The following is a 17,774-nucleotide window of genomic DNA, read 5'->3' on the forward strand; positions in this document are numbered from 1 at the left end:
ATCCTCTTGGACCGGGGCTGGAACCCATGTTCCCTGCACCGGCAGGTGTATTCTTAACCACTGTACCACCAGGGAAGTCCCTCTTTCATATTCTTTAACAATCCAAAACTGATTTTCAAGGTTTTGTTATTAGTTTCCTGCCTCCTTTTCTTTTAGCCTACATTTTAATTTCTACAAAATCTTTTCTAGAGTTGTGGATACCACGATCTTTACCAGTTTTTCAAAAGATTAATCTAAAAATGACATCACTATATCTGAACCCTAAGACCTTGGAAATAAACCTACAGATCTCATTGTTAGTCTCTCCATTTAATGGAGGTACAGAAATAACTGCATCTAGTTTTTGTAGAGAGACTATTTTATTTGGAACCCCATTTTTCATGGTTGGCTATAGTGACACAGACTTTAGGATTAAGGCCTTTAGGAAGGAAGAGGTCACACTGTTTCTTGCTTTGGTTTTCACCTCCATTTTTGCACCTTTGTGTTAATGTGAACCAAACAGCTTCCCAAATCTACAACTGGTTCCTGGGCTTCCTCAACCCACCTAGAAAACTGCAGCAACCTAGGAGGTTGTCATTTAACTGACAATACTCTTGGTTAGGAGTCTGCTTTCTTATACACCAATCATATAACCCTATGGTTACTTTGATTTAACTTGGTTATTTTTTAATTCATCCCAATAGCGCATTTACAGACTCTTAGGATGGGTCAATTCTCCAGATGACTCATCTCATCTTTTATTGGGCCATTTTTCTGTGTAGATGCAAAATATGTGGGTGGGAGGTGGGAGGCTAGAACCTAAACTGAGTCTCTTTATGTTCAAGGTGGGTGGATCACCAGATTTGAGTGTACTCCTGTAATTGTTTTTTAAAGTACTTTAAATCATATAGTTAACATACTAATATTACCTCTGTTTAAAAATAAAGGATAAAAGACCCCTCAAGGTCCGCTTTCACCATGCCCTCCATTGCTTCCCTCTCTTAGAGGTAACCATTATTGTTTTGAGGACACCTTTCCAGTGACCTTTCTATACATTTCTTTCCTATACTGTATATACATATACACATTTTTTTCCTTACATAAATGACACCTTCTCATTTTATAGGTGAGGAAACTGAGACCTTGAGGGAAGATGTGTTGCAAATTTATTGAAGGAAAGTGGACTGGACCACGGGTTCTGGTATTTTACTTCTGATGCATGGGCTGCCGCACTAATCAATTAGTTTAGAGGCTGGGGAGCAGGTGCGAAAGTCGCTTTAGTGCAACGATGTAAGATTTGTACTTTGATAGGAGTTGCAGGAAACCTAGCAGAGGGCTCTGGAGTTGCAAAAACAAAAAATACACTGTCATCGGCAGTTGGGTCTGTTAATAAAGCTTGTGAAGCCGAATAGCCTACAACCTACCAAGCCCTTCGGAAACTTAGGAAGCAATTTCGCGTCTCTGAGACTGGCCTTAGAGCTTGGAGAGGAAGGCACCAGAGGTTGCAATGAAGGATGCGGTGGCGGACAGCAACCGAGCAGCCAACCCAGAGAGCAGAAAGCTCTGCCTGACCGATCTGGAAGTGCGCCTGCGCAGGCCGCCACGGGGGGCCGGGGTGGGCGGGGCGGAGCTTGGGGGCGGTCAATGAGCCTGCGCAAACCGGGCGGCGAGGTGGGGGAGGGCGTTCCGTGTGTGTCTGTGTTGTTGTTCGGCGGCAGCGGCGGCGGCGGTAAGATGGCTGCCCACGGGGGCTCCGCGGCGTCCTCGGCGCTGAAGGGGTTAATTCAGCAGTTCACCGCCATCACCGGTAAGAGACGCGGTTACCGGAAGGTGGAGAGTGGGGTCTGGAGCGGGCGGCCGGTCTGCCCTGGGCTTCCCTTTACCTTCATGCATTCCTCCCTCGGGCTTTACCCACAGCTCTCGTCCTCCCTCCTGAGGAAGAGGCGACGACGGCGTCGGGTCCCCGGGTTCAGGCGGGAGACACCCCCTTACCCCCGCGCACCCCATACCCTCGTTCTTGGTCTTCTCGCAGTGTGGAGGGAAACCTCCCCACCCCCTTTCAGCCCAGACCCGGGGAATGGGCCGAGCTCATCCTCCCCCGCCGGCCCGGGAACCTGGGGGCGGGAGAGGTGGGGGGCCGCACCCGGGCCACCGCCCTCCTCCTTCATCATCATCGCCTCTTCTCTGTGCAGCCTTGGGGTGCAGCGCATCCCCTCACCTCCTTATTCCGTTTTTCCTTGGCCAGGTCATTCTCCCCCCCGTCCCTGGCCTGCCCTTCCCCTTTCTGGGCCCCTCGGAGCCATCGCTGTGGCCCTGGCGTGTTCGGGCCCTCCCGCCTTAACGGCGAGGCTGGGGGGTTCGGCAGCGCCTTTACCGATCTCGGGGGATAGGCCGCCAGAAAGGGGGGGGTGCTGAGGAGTACCCTCCAGACTGAGGTTTTAAGAAAAGAATGAGGGGGAACCCCCCCAGACCTTAATAGGAAAGGCCTGGAGGAATCTTCGGTGGCGTTTCCCACCTCCCCATTAAAAAATAATAAAGACTGAGACGATGGCGCCAGGGCCTCCTGCTGATAAAATAGGAATGACGGCAGAAACTTCTTTGAGACAAAATCAGTTTCTGGATGTCAGTATACCCCAAACCCACGGTTTTTCTTTTCTTTTGGACCCCTGCGAAGGGCACACGCAGATCCTCTTACTGCCTGGAGGAAAGGCCCTAAGCCGTTCTATGAATTCTCTCTGTCTTGTTCTCTGTGATGGTGCTGAACTTTTTTTGCATGAGTTATTAGAGGGCGGAGCAAATGATGAAGTTCTCTGTGGAGTGATTTGAGAGAAGAGTACTACATGTGCCTGAGTGTAATTTTGCCGTTCTAGTTTGTCATTTTGTAAGGAGGTCAGAATGTTAGCAGATCTATACATTATTTGGTAGTTTGTTAGGTGCAGAGAACATTTCCATTTTCAATGTATCAAGAGTTTAACGTGCAAGATCTGGTTAAGTGAAATTTTATATTTTAACCACTGCCGGTTGTTTGCGAGTTGTCGTTTTATAGTTAAAGGTATTTTTATTTTTTACTTTGCAGCGATAACTATATGTTTGATGCATTGTCTAGCTTGTGGGCATGAAACATCGAGTCACAGTTGATAAAGTAAAACTTGTAACAAAATTGGGATGAGAATTGGAATAACTTTTCTTAATATTTAAAAATTGTGATTGGACTATTATATTAGAGATGTAATGCATTTCCCAGTGTCTAAGCAGATCATTATTGGGAAAATCAGAAAATTATTGTGTATATAAGTTAATACTGCTGTATTATGTTTATATAGAAAAATCTTTGTAGTGAATTACATATAGAAGTGATTATCATTATCTTTTCTTTAGATTTTCTAGAGGTGGTTTAAGATGCCACCTATTTCTTTCCAGTTTTTTATGCTAACTACCACTTTAGGAACTCGGATTGTTTTAGTCTCACATTATTCCTTCTAATGCAACATTTTTGGTAGGTGTAGACAAAACCCAAAATGTGGTGAGATGAAGTGACTCACTTAGTTGCTTTAATTCTGTTTCTGTGTGCTAGTCTTCATGGCTTGTTTCCTGGTCACAGGCCCTTCTATTCCTGAATCAAGTTGGAGACCCTCAGTAGACAGTGGTATCTGGAGGTCTGTAAAAGCAAAAATACCATAGATTCTTCTTAATGTATTATGGATTTATAATAATGATTTTTTTACAAGATAGTAATTAAATATTAGAAACACATGATTGACCCCTTTATTCCCTTTCATATATCCTAAAAAAATTTGTGTGTGTGTATATATATATATATATATATATATGTATATATATATATACGTATATTTTATAGTTATATAGTTAAAATATTTTAACTAATATTTTAAATTGTAGTATTTATGACAAAAAGGTATTTGAAATTTATTTATTGCTAGATGAATGAAACTGACCTTAAGAGTTTATGCTCTCATTTCAAAAAGATTTTACTTACTTGGAAGCCCAACATTGTGGTAAAAGCAATGCATTTTCAAAAATGTGAGTCTTACCTTTTCTGTGGCATTTAGAAGTAGAAGAGAAAATTGAAAGAATTTTAACTTTTATTTCTCACTAAATAGAACAGATCTCTCTCACACTCTCTTTCTATGATATGTGAGTATGAAGTGATGACTCTGACTTTTAAAAAACATTAAAAAGATATCACATGAAATAATTTTGAAAAAAGAAACACTAATTCATTCTCATAATAGCAATATTATTTATTTCACATATTATCTTCCAGTTCTTGTTTACATATTTTTATTTTTTAAATTACTTTAAAATTATTTTTACATTGTGGATCATAATGTACATAATTTAGAATTCTGAAATTTTCAATTAACGTTACATCGTGAACATTTTTCCTATGATTAAACCCTTTGATAAGCAGATAGCCAAGGGAAGTGATGGTCTTTGAAGTGGTCACACTGAGAAGCTATGTACCTTTACCATTGATGCCATTAGCATTATTTCAAGCTACATAGAAATCCAGTCCTGTTATTTTATAGTCTACCACATTTTACAGTATTACTCAGTTTGATCTCCGTTGATGCTCTCATACATGGCTTAGACTGCTGACTGCTTTCAGAAGTTAAATCAGTTCTCAAAACCTGAGGAAAGAATGTGCCACTGGATCTGAAGGTAATTCCAGACGAGCAGTTTTTTAAAATGTTTTGAACCACGGCAGTATCCCATTAACACCAACTTGGACTGACATCCAGCCACACGTATACAAAATGCATAGATGTAATCAGAATAATTCATGAGATGAGGGATATATAGATGCTATAGAATAGGTAGAAGTAAATACACAATCAGAAGGTAAGGCCAAAAAGCAAGGGAATAGAAAGTGAGGCTGAGAAGAGTACAAGTGGTTGCTAGTGTAGCATTCCATAAAGCTTTGTGTATAGTAGGCATTCACGGACTTAATGAAATTATAGAACCCCTTTAGTTTAATCTTTTTTAAAATTGTTGAATGAATGCATATTTGTTAGATTAGAAACTCTTAAATTAGAAACTCTTGGTGTTTGTAGTATTTGGATTTGTAGTCAACTTCCATTCATATTCTTTCTACAATACATTTTTCTTGGGTTAGTATTAAAGTGTATTTAAGTTCTCTGTGTCAAGAAAGGTAGTTGCAAGTGATCTAGTTATTAAAACTCTTCTGGAATTTTAAGAACTATTTCAAAAGGTGTTAATGAAGTTTGAGCAGAAATTAGGGAGGGAATAAATTTTTTTGAGTTGCGAGTAGACTCTTACTAGTAAACTCAGTATTTATTAATAGACTACTATGTGCCAGGCATGGTTCAGATCTTGGGGATACTGCCATGAGCAAGACATGGTGTCTGTCCTCAAAAAGCTTAAAGGTTAATGGGAATACAGACACATAAATGGGTATTGTAATACATTGGGATAATGGTAAGGAACTGTTACGGTAGCACAAATGAGGGAGGTCAAGAAAAGCTTTCCAGAAGAAATAATTTCTTAGCTAAAACCTGGAGGGGAGCTGTTTCTGGCAGGAGAAACATGTGCAGAGACCTGGAGGAAAGAGGGACAGGCATACATATGGAGACAAGAAAGGAGAGACAGTAGGTTGAGGGAATTGATGATAATTCCAAATGAAGAGAGCATAGCTTGTGTGAGATGCAATAAATGGGGCTGAAGAGATAAGAGGGTACCAGATTAGGAAGGGCCTTGTAACTCATGTTAAGAAATCTTGGCTTTATTCTGAATGTAGTGGGGAGTCAGTGAAAAGTTTTAATTAGGGGAGTGACACAATCATATTTGGTTTTTTCAGAAAGAGCTACTTGGCCATAGGTGAGAAGAGGTAGGCATAGACATCAATAGAAGACTGTTGCAATAATTGAAGATGCTGGTGTCCTGAAATAAGTTAGTGGCAGAGAAGTAGACTCTGAAAGGTAAGGGAAGAATTCAGAGGAGTCAGAATGAAGCTTAGGATTCTGTTTTGGATGTCTAAGTGTATAATAATACAATTTGTGAAGGTATGGAATAGTAGCAGAGGTTTGGGGAGATGATTAGTTCAGCTTAGGTAAGTTGCTGCCTGTGGGACTTCCAAATGGAGCTGTTCAGTAGGGAAATGAATATTTGGGTCTAGAAAGAAGAGTGACATCTGATGAGTCATATTGATGGCAGTTGAAGCTATAAAAGTGGATGTGTCCTTTGTTCCAGGACACAAAGCTGAAGGAACACTAACATCTAACAGACGGTAAAGAAGAAAGTACAGAGAAGGATCGGAAGAAACCAAAGATGTAGGAGGAAAACCAGGAGAATGTGATGGTACTTCAAACATTAGGAGTAGGGTAATATGTCAGATATTATGTAGGCACTTTAGGAAACCAGAAATCATTGAATATTCACAGATTTTTCTTGGTTAGGGTTGGAAGACATCTTAGAAACCATATTGACCCATTTCTGAGTTAAAATGAGAAATTGAAGGCCCAGAGAAGTAAAGTGAGTTAGGGTTATATGTATAGGTCAGTGCTTCTCAAATTTATTTGTAGGAAAGGACCGCCCCCCCCTTAAAAAAAAATCTTCATAGACCAATACTTTTAATTTTTCTTTTTTTTGGGGGTTGCTACGCCACACGTGGCTTGGGGGATCTTAGTTCCCCAACTAGGGATCGAACCCGGGTCCTCAGCAGTGAAAGGAGGGAATTCCCCAGAAACTAATGCTTTAGTAAAAATGCAATAAAAATTAATTGTTTTAAAAAATGAAATAAAAAGAACACATACAAAATGTAAACCCAAATTCTGTTAAAATAAAGGGTATAATTTGCATACAGTAAAATTTAACCTTTTTAGTGTAGAGTTAAAGTTTTCATAAGTGCATACAGTCGTAAAACCACAATAAAGATGCAGAACAGTTCTTTTTTTTAAAAAATAAATTTATTTATTTATTTTTGGCTGCATTGGGTCTTGCTGTATGCAGGCTTTCTTTAGTTGTGGCGAGCGGTGGCTACTCTTCGTTCCGGTGTGTGGGCTTCTCATTGCGGTGGCTTCTCTTGTTGCGGAGCTCGGGCTTTAGGCATGCAGGCTTCAGTAGTTGCGGCACATGGGCTCAGCAGTTGTGGCTCGCCGGCTCTAGAGCTCAGGCTCAGTAGTTAGGGCACATGTGCTTAGTTGCTCTGCAGCATGTGGGATCTTCCTGGACCAGGGTTGGAACACATATCCCCTGTATTGGCAGGCAGATTCTTAACCACTGCACCACCAGGGAAGTCCCCAAGATGCAGAACAGTTCTATCCTCAAAAATTTCCCCCCGCCCCTTTGTAGTCAATCCCTCCTCTCACCTGTAGCCTAATCTTTTTGTCTATTCTTTTCCAGAATGTCATATAAATGGAATCACAGTATGTAGTCGGGCTTCTTTTGAGTCTGGCTTCTTTTACTTAGCATACTGCATTTGAGATTCATTCATGATGTTGTGGTATGAGTAGTTCCTTTTTATTGGTGAATAATATACCATTGTATGGATATACTACAATTTGTTTATCCATTAAATGAATGGATAATTGTGTTGTTTCTTGTTTGGGAGATTATAAATAAAGCTGCCCAAAACATTAATGTACAAGTGTGTGAATATACGTTTTCATTTCCTTTGGATAAATAGTTAGGAGTGGGATCATATGATAGGTGTGTGACTTTAAGAAAGTCATACTATTTTCCTAAGTTACTATTGATACATACACCATTTTGCATTTTGTCTTTCTCTGACTAACTTATCTCACTTGGTGTGATAATCTCTAGGTTCATCCATGTTGCTGCAAATGGCATTATTTCATCCTTTTTTATGGCTGAGTAATATTCCATTGTGTGTATATACCACATCTCCTTTATCTGTTCCTCTGTCGATGGACATTGCTTCCCTGTCTTGGCTACTGTCAGTAGTGCTGCAGTGAACAGTGGGGTGCATGTATCCTTTCAAATTATGGTTTTATCCGGATATATGCCCAGGAGTGGGATTGCTGGATCATATGGTAGTTCTATTTTTAGTTTTTTAAGGAACTTCCATAGTGTTCTCCATAGTGCTTGTATATAAATTTTTAAAAAAATATTTTCTATTCCTCAATACTTAAAAACTCCAGGATGGGAGACCAGTGAGGAGGTTGAACTTTCATCTTACTTCTTGCAACTGTCACCGACTCTCATTTCCTTGGTGGATAGTCTGGCTGGCTTTATTACCATTTCTAGGGGAAGTGTAGAACCAAAAAGTAACCACTTTGTGTCCCTGTCATTTCTGTGCTCTATCCCTGTGGGGCAAGGAAGGGTCTGTAGAGGGATTTTTTTTCTTTTTAAAAAAAATCTCTGTGACTACCATACTTCGGTTCCTTGATAATAGTGAAGAGACTGTTCTTTCGGCATTGAAAATAGTGTAGAGAATAGGTATAAAGGACTACTAAAGTTTGAAATGTCTCTTGATTCTTCTTTCCAGCTGTGGTGGAAACATAGACTGCATTACAGGTTTGGGGCTATTTTCTATATGAAGTCATTAAAGGAGAAAGAGTGTGAACTAAGAGGCAGCAGCAAGGAGATGGCCACTGATAAATTGGGTGCCACAAGCTGGCTTAATGCCTTTGGTGCCATTCGCAAGCTAAAGCAGATGGAAGAAAAGGTAGTGGTTAAATAAAAAGTGCATGTGGTGAGAAACAGTACAGTGGGACTTTGGCCATAGATATGGATTATGGGGTGTTATGGACTGAATTTTTGTGTCCTTCCCAAAATTTGATATTTTGAAATCCTGAGCCCCCAGTGTGATGTTATTAGGAGGTGGGGCCTTTGGGAGGTGGTTAGGTCATGAGGGTGGAGTCCTTATGAATGGGATTAGTGTACTTAAAAAGGAGACCCCAGAGAGCTATCTGGGCCCTTCTACCATGTGAGTACACACACAGAAGACAACTGTCTTATCAACCAGGAAGTGGGCCTGCATCACACACCAAATCTACTGGAGCCTGATCTTTGATTTCCCAACCTGCAGAACTGTGAGAGATATTATGTTCATTGTTTAAGCCACCCAGTCTATTGTATTTTTGTTACAGCAGCCTGAACAAACTAAGACCCTGGGTTAGATTAAGCTATCCTGCTGCTACCTATAATATTGAGACCTCAAAATAAGCCCATGAACAGGTTTACAGGTAGTTTAAACCTACAAGTTTCTTTTAAAGGCCCCCCTCCCCCTTTTAAAAAAGATTTGTTCTTCATTCTGAATATAATAAGAGAGAAGTTCAAATTTTTTACGGCTGACTCATCAAAAATTGTTATTACCTCTAAGTATATAGGTAAAACTTGTAACTTGTTTAAATTTGTTTATCACTGTTCCTGTCCTCTATATCATTTAGCCCTCCTTACTTTTCCTTTGCCCTCTCAGTTAACCTTCTGTTCCTGTTTAGCTAAGTGGAAGTGTTGTTGGCATTTTGGCTAGGACAGTTTCTTGTTCTGTAGGACTGTTCTGTTCATTGCAGAAGATTTAGCACTTGTATGAGTTTCCTGTGGCTGCTGTAACAAATTACCACAAACTGCATTGCTTAACACAGTTATTCTCTCAGTTCTGGAGGCCAGAAGTCTGAAATGAAGGTGTGAGAAATCTTTAGGGGAGGGGAGACGTTTTCCAAGCTACTAAGGCACCCCTGGCTTCTCTCCACTAAATGCCAGTAGTGCTCCCATACCCTAATCATGAAACACCAAAAATGGTGTCTCACATTTCTAGATGCCTCTACTACTTCCTGACATTAAGAACCACTGGAACCTTTCATTATCCTTCAGTTATCTTCTGTTTCTAAAATGATACACTTGGGACCTCCCTGGTGGTGCAGTGGTTAAGACTGTGCTCCCAATGCAAGGGCTCTGGGTTCGATCCCTGGTCAGGGAACTAGATCCCACATGCATGCTGCAACTGAGAGTTCGCATGCCACAACTAAGGAGCCCATGTGCCGCAACTAAGGAGCTGGTGAGCCATAACAAAGGAGCCCGCGAACCACAACTAAGGAGCGCTCCTGCTGCAACTAAGACCCAGCACATCCAAATAAATAAATAAATGTTTTAAAAAATGGCATATTCCTGGGCCCTACCCAGACCCTTCCAATTGGAGTGGGGGCAGGATCTACGTTTTAAAAGAAAAAAAAGATACACTAAGTGCTAAAACAAGTGATAAACTAAGAATGCCTGATTATACAAGCACAGATAGCTCAGATAATTTGGCTTTATTTAATTTATGGTGTATTTTGCTTCTTGGGCCCCTCTCTAATACTGTCTTCTTCAGTCTTGCCAGGATTTAGCATGTGCTTCTTTTTTAAAAAATCTCATGAGTAGAGACCCCTTTTATGGAAAGCTCTTAGGTCACTATACTGACAAGCTCCAATGATGGAAGTTATCCTGTCAGATTGTCAACAAATATATGATACGCTGCCTATAGTTTAGATTCTAGCACTAAATGGTTAAGTGAGGATTATAGATAAGAATGGCAGTTCTCACTTTGTTATACAGCAGAAACTAACACACCATTATAAAGCAATTATACTCCAATAAAGATGTTAAAAAGAGCAATTCTGAGCCTCGAGTGTTGACACCTTCTGCCCCCCAAAATATCACAGTTATTATTTCCTTTATTATAGCTTTATTTTTGTCTTAAAGTCATTCTCGGTATAATCCCTTTTAATAAATTCTATTTTAATCTATAGTTCAGTAGATCTCTGGAATACTCACCTATACTTTTTTTACATTTTCCTGTGTTTCTACATCAGCTCTTTTTTGGGGGGGCCACTTGCAGGATCTTAGTTCCCCCACCAGGGATTGAACCCGGGACTTGCAGTGAAAGGGCCAAGTCCTAACCACTGGACTGTCAGGGAATTCCCAGCAGTGGTCATTTTTAAGTTGAATTTCCTTATGAACAAATTTCAAAAGGAGTGAAGCAGCTGGGATTGGTTGCTATTATAGCAGAAGGGAGTTTTGATCCTGCATCAGCATGTTCTTTTTTTTTAAAATATTTATTTATTTATTTGGTTGTACTAAGTCTTAGTTGCAGCAGTCGAGCTCCTTAGTTGCAGCACGTGGGCTCCTTAGTTGCAGCTTGCTGGCTCCTTTGTTGCAGCACACGGGCTCCTTAGTTGTGGCATGTGAATTCTTAGTTGTGGCATGCATATGGGATCTAGTTCCCCGGCCAGGGATCGAACGTGGGCCCCCTGCATTGGGAGCGCGCAGAGTCTTAACCACTACGCCACCAGGGAAGTCCCAGCATGTTGTCTGTCCCTTTTGTGGTGCTTTAGTGCAGTGTGGTGAGCACCTAGAGAGACAAGAGCCAAAATGGTATAAACTCAGCCATTTAATTCTCTGAAAAGAAAAAGATAAGTAGGTGTCATTCAGAAGCTAGTTTTAGGGTTTATTATGGGGCAAAGATAATAGTTCATGCATCTCTTGCTGGAATAAGTAGCCAGAGTAGTTTACATACAGGAACCTTTTAATTTTCAGAAGCTGCTGGGTAGATAAATTAAAATGGTGGAGTACAATAGACACTGAACTTTTAGACTAGCATTTAAGAAATATAGTAATGTAACCAGTATAACTGGACACAATGTAAAAATATTAGAGAAGCGCTGAAAGCTTCAGGTTTTATGAGTAATGATATGGAAAATTTTCATCAAATTTGTGCTGGTTTTGCCCCAAGAGTCTGTATTTAATTACCTAACATACAGTTGGCTACTGGGATATTTGAACTCCTCCTTTCCCTCAAAAAGTTGAATTTGTTTTTATTTTTGTGTGTTGGGTCTTTGTTGCTGTGTGCGGGTCTCCTTTAGTTGCGGCAAGCAGGGGCTACTCTTCGTTGCTGTGCACAGGCTTCTCATTGTGGTGGCTTCTCTTGTTGCAGAGCACAGGCTCTAGGCGCATGGGCTTCAGTAGTTGTGGCACACGGGCTCAGTAGTTGTGGCTCATGGGCTCTAGAGCGCAGGCTCAGTGATTGTGGCGCCTGGGCTTAGTTGCTCTGTGGCATGTGGGATCTTCCCAGACCAGAGCTCGGACCCGTGTTCTCTGCATTGGCAGGCGGATCCTTAACCACTGCACCACAAGGAAGTCTGAGATTTCACTTTTTTAAAGTGTTTCCTAATGGTGAGAATATAAGTCTGTATGTACTAGAACTTGAGAACTTTTTATTTTTTTAATTATTTTATTTTTATTGAAGTATAGTTTTTACAATGTTGTGTTAGTTTCTGGTGTACAGCAAAGTGATTCAGTTATACATACGTGTATATATATATATTTTTTCTTATTCTTTTCCATGATAGTTTATTATAAGATATTGAATATAGTTCCTTATGCTATATAGTAGGACCTTATTGCTTATTTTATATATAGTATAGAATTTGAGAACTTTTGGTTCAGCTTGACTGAGGACTTATGGAGAGAGAACTGGTTTGAGAAAAGTGAGAACTGGCCAGTTCAGTGAGTTTTTAAAGTCTGTAAGATAGAAGAGCTAGCAGAGACAAGGATAGAGATAAGGCCCTGTGGAAAAGTAGTATCTGTTATTGTATATACTTTAGGGCGAGGAGGGAGGGGGAAGTTCCACAACTTAACAGGTGGGTATTTGGTGTGTTGTCAAGAAAAATGAGGGGACTGGGACTTCCCTGGTGGTGCAGTGGTTAAGAATCCGCCTGCCAGTGCAGGGGACACGGGTTCAAGCCCTGGTCCAGGAAGATTCCACATGCCGCGGAGCAGCTGAGCCCATGCACCACAACTGCTGAAGCCCACACCCCCCCGGAGCCCGTGCTCTGGAAAGAGAAGCCACCGCAGTGAGAAGCCCACGCACCGCAACCAGAGAAAGCCTGCATGCAGCAACGAGGACCCAACCCCAACGCAGCCAAAAATAAATAAATAAATAAAATTCAAAAAAAAAAAAGAAGAAGAATGATGGGACTGATTTTCCTGCTGTCACTCTCCATATCATACAGAGGCATGGCATTGTAAAGTACCACCAAGTGATCTGCCTAGGTTACAAAAGCATCTTCACCTGGAGGGAATGGTACAGAGGTGAGATGAAAGCAGAAGGGTATAAAATAGGAGCAGTTTATAAGGGCCAAATCTTGTGTGCAGCTCAAGAGAGATGAAAAGTTTTCCAGTCAGCAGTGCAGAACTGTTGAAACAGGGGAGATAATCAAATTTACATTCTTTTGCGATATAGAAGGTATATCAAAAGGAGCATGACCAAGAGCAAAGAAATGTGATAGTTCATGTAAGAGATGTTGAAGGCATGAACAAAGAGTATAGCAGTGGGCATAGAACAGTATGGATAGGGGTGTTGTTAATTAGATGGAAGCTGTAGGATTTGTTGGTTGACTGATGGGCTGTTTGCAGTTGAAGAGAGAATAGTGGAGGAAAGTTTCTCAATTTTGAGTAATATATGAAGCCCTTTTTTTTTTTTGCGGTATGCAGGCCTCACTGTTGTGGCCTCTCCCGCTGCGGAGCACAGGCTCCAGACGCGCAGGCTCAGTGGCCATGGCTCACGGGCCCAGCCGCTCCGCGGCATGTGGGATCTTCCCGGACCGGGGCACGAACCCATGTCCCCTGCATTGGCAGGCTGACTCTCAACCACTGCGCCACCAGGGAAGCCCATATGAAGCCCTTTTAAAGAAAAAACATCCCTGGCCCTATGTAACTTAAATTACCATATATACCCAGACATAAGGCACACCCCAAATAGAAGGCAATTCTGTATTTGTCCAGTTCCCAAAAAAGATTTTTCAGTCACATAAATATGTAAATTTCTGGAGATTTAAGTGAAATGATTGATTTTTTTTATAATGTTACTTATTGAGTTAACATTAAATCACAACATTATATATTAATGCTTTTTTCCTGTCATGTTCCATGAAATAATTTTGTTCTTTTTTTGTTTTTTACTAGCATTTAGATATGTCTTTGTCAGCTTTCTGACAAAGCTGTAGCTGCTCAATATCATCTGAGAGTTTTTTGGAGCATGTGATTTTCACTTTATGTTGTTTGAAATATAGCATATTTAAAATTTGTATATGATGCTTTCACTGGACATTTTATCTTATGTTCATTTATCCTAAATACCCATTTGCTGTTTGTGATTTCCACAGCATAACCATATTGCTTTGTAAATGAAATTTAAAACATAAAATATATGCGGTTTAAAATTCAAAGGATAGGGGAATTCCCTGGTGGTCCAGTGGTTAGGACTCGGCGCTTTCACTGCCAGGGCCCGGATTCAATCCCTGGTCGGGGAACTAAGATCCCACAAACGTGTGGCGCAGCCAAGAGGAAAAAAATTCAAAGGATATAGAAGGGTTGTTTTGGCTGAAGTCTGGCCTTTCTTTCCCCAGTGTACTAACTGGTTAGCTGAAGTACTATGAGATAGTTTTAGGTCAGTTTATTAGATATTGATCACATGCAAGCGAACATGACATTAGATGCTGGGGTACCAAGAAAAAAATCAACCCCTGTGTTCAAGAAGCTCCTGCTCTTTTGGGGGAGCTAGAAAGTAAACAAGTATTTACTGCTTAGTAGTATGTCCATGTATGTAATAGAAGAGTATCACAGTGGTGTGAGTGGGGAGGAGGTAGTGTAGAGAATGCTTAGCACAGGAATTGAAAAAAGTAACACTTATGGTGATTCTTGAGCATGCATGATCTAGACGAAGGGAGAGATAAGGGGAATAAAGACTTTCCAAGCGTGTAATTTGGTGTGACTGTACTGAATTGCATAGGATGGAGAGGAAAAGCCAGAGAGATAAGCTGACGTCTGATCACAGAGGACTCGCCAGATCATAAGAACTTTGGAATTTATACTGTGGGTGTCAGAGAGCTATTAACTTAAACTGTGTGTGTGTGTTTGTGTGTTATAAGCACACTTGTATTTTGGAACATAACTTCAGCAGCAAAGTGGAAGATAGAATGATGATCAGTTAGGAACCTATTGTAGTAATCCAGGTAAGAAGAATTAAGGACTTGATTTTAAAGTCTTAGAGATAATAATAGAGAAGAGAAAACAAATGAAAGATATTAAGAGTAGAGTCAGCAGTTCATTTCTGGCAGTAGGACTAAACTAGAGAGATACCATGAATAACCCTCCCAAGTGAGGAAAATCCTGAATAAAATATTTTTTAAAATCTTTCAAAATGCATCATTGGGCTGGCAAGAAAGTAAAGAATATTCAGAAGCTAAAAATGAAATGAAATTGGAAATGAGATGTTAGCAAGGTTTAAAGTAAGCTTTCACCCTGGTTGAATCTGCCCGAACTGGATGGCTTTGAACTTCTCTTTTGATGGCATCAGAGGGCACAAGAAACAAGCTTGCAGCCTTCCTAAGGAGAGGAATCTGAAAGGAGAACCTTCCCATACATGAAGCGGGGACCTTGGCATTTGGGGTGTGGCAGGAGAAATCTTCACTGAGAATTTATAACAAGGGTCCTTACAGGGTCACATTTCCCATGAGGTTTCATAAAACTTCAAGTCAAGAATGTATTTTATTTAAAGAAATTTTTTAAGAACTAACATTTATTATTTTTGGCTGCATTGGGTCTTCGTTGCTGCTCACAGGCTTTCTCTAGTGCGGCGAGCGAGGGCTACTCTTCGTTGTGGTGCACAGGCTTCTCGTTGCGGTGGCTTCTCTTGTGGAGCATGGGCCCTTGGCGCGAGGGCTTCAGTAGTTGTGGCACATAGGCTCAGTAGTTGTGGCGAGCAGGTTCTAGAGTGCAGGCTCAGTAGTTGTGGCTCACGGGCTTAGTTGCTCCGTGGCATGTGGGATCTTCCCGCATCCAGGGCTCGAACCCATGTCCCCTGCATTGGTAGGCAGATTCTTAACCACTGCACCACCAGGGAAGCCCCAAGAATGTATTTTAAATAGTCTCTGTTTGGTGGTGCCTTCAGGTACCTTACAAAATCTCTCAAGTTACCTTCTCTTAGGAGAGATGTACCTTCAACCCAGCCTTCAAAAATCTACAGATTAAAATTCCAAGCCACTTGAGATCATAGTCAAAAAAAAATCACAAAGTGCACAAAAAAACATTGCATAGTGAGCAAGAGCCAGCAGAAATGAGACAGTGACCTCTAGAGACTGCAGAAAGTTTATATTTTGTCTTAGTAATTCCAGTAAGTTTGATTAATATATTAGAAGAAATGAAAAGAAATGTGAGTATGAAGTAAGGGTCTCTGACCAGGCAGATTAGGAAACAAAAACCCCAGAACTTCTAGTTATAAAAAATTAACTAAAATTAAAAGCTCATGAACAGGTAAAATACAAATTGGCACAGCATAGAATGAAGAGTTCTAACATACATCTAATTGGAGTTCCAGAAGGACATAAGTGTGAATGAAGGAGTAAGGCAATTTTTATTTATTTATTTATTTTTGACATCTTCATTGGAGTATAACTGCTTTACAGTGGTGTGTTACTTTTGCAGTATAACAAAGTGAATCAGCTATACGTATACATATATCCACATATCTCCTCCCTCTTGGGTCTCCCTCCCACCCTCCCTATCCCACCCCTCCAGGTGGTCACAAAGCACTGAGCTGATTTCCCTGTGCTATGCGGCTGCTTCCCACCAGCTATCTGTTTTACATTTGGTAGTGTATATATGTCCATGCCACTCTCTCACTTCGTCGCAGCTTAACCTTCCCCTTCCCCGTGTCCATCTTAACCTTCCCCTTCCCCGTGTCCTCAAGTCCATTCTCTACATCTGCATCTTTATTCCTGTCCTGCCCCTAGGTTCTTCAGAACAGTTGTTTTTTTTTAGATTCCATGTATATGTGTCAGCATACGGTATTTGTTTTTCTCTTTCTGACTTACTTCACTCTGTATGACAGACTCTAGGTGCATCCACCTCACTACATATAACTCAATTTCGTTTCTTTTTATGGCTCAGTAATATTCCATTGTATATATGTGCCACATCTTCTTTATCCATTCATCTGTAGATGGACACTTAGGTTGGTTCCGTGTCCTGCCTATTGTAAATAGAGCTGCAATGAACATTGTGGTACATGACTCTTTTTGAATTATGGTTTTCTCAGGGTATATGCCCAGGAGTGGGATTGCTGGGTCATATGATAGTTCTATTTTTAGTTTTTTAAGGAACCTCCATACTGTTCTCCATAGTGATTGTGTCAGTTTACATTCCCACAAGCAGTGCAAGAGGATTCCCTTTTCTCCGCACCCTCTCCAACATTTATTGTTTGTAGATTTTTTGATGATGGCCATTCTGACCCGTGTGAGGTGATACCTTATTGTAGTTTTGATTTGCATCTCTCTGATGATTAGTGATGTTGAGCATCCTTTCATGTGTTTGTTGGCAATCTGTATATCTTCTTTGGAGAAATGCCTCTTTAGGTCTTCTGCCAAGTTTTGGATTGGGTTGTTTGCATTTTTTTGATACTGAGCTGCATGAGCTGCCTGTATATTTTGGAGATTAATCCTTTGTCAGTTGCTTCGTTTGGAAATATTTTCTCCCATTCTGAGAGTTGGCTTTTCGTCTTGTTTATGGTTTCCTTTCATGTGGAAAAGTTTTTAAGTTTCATTAGGTTCCATTTGTTTATTTTTGTTTTTATTTCCATTTTTCTAGGAGGTGGGTCAAAAAGGATCTTGATGTGATGTATATCGTAGAGTGTTCTGCCTATGTTTTCCTCTAAGAGGTTTATAGTGTCTGGCCTTACATTAGGTCTTTAATCCATTTTGAGTTTGTTTATTTATTTATTTATTTTTGCGGTATGCGGGCCTCTCACTGTTGTGGCC

At 40.7% G+C, this 17,774-nt stretch overlaps 1 protein-coding gene and 1 pseudogene across 1 annotated transcript in view; one reads left to right on the forward strand and one right to left on the reverse strand.

Annotated features, from left to right (window-relative positions):
• The first annotated feature begins 1,688 nt into the window (after positions 1-1,688).
• Positions 1,689-17,774, forward strand: part of UBXN7 (UBX domain protein 7) — a 61,874-nt gene continuing 45,788 nt past the window's right edge. The window contains exon 1 of the mRNA XM_065876521.1: positions 1,689-1,786. Within this exon, the coding sequence (XP_065732593.1) occupies positions 1,714-1,786 (73 nt within the window). The 5' untranslated portion in view covers positions 1,689-1,713. The remainder of the gene's footprint in view (positions 1,787-17,774) is intronic.
• LOC136122476 (collagen alpha-1(I) chain-like) lies at positions 1,759-2,502 on the reverse strand (annotated as a pseudogene).

Source organism: Phocoena phocoena, chromosome 4 (assembly GCF_963924675.1).
Source record: "Phocoena phocoena chromosome 4, mPhoPho1.1, whole genome shotgun sequence".
Classification (NCBI taxonomy): domain Eukaryota; kingdom Metazoa; phylum Chordata; class Mammalia; order Artiodactyla; family Phocoenidae; genus Phocoena; species Phocoena phocoena.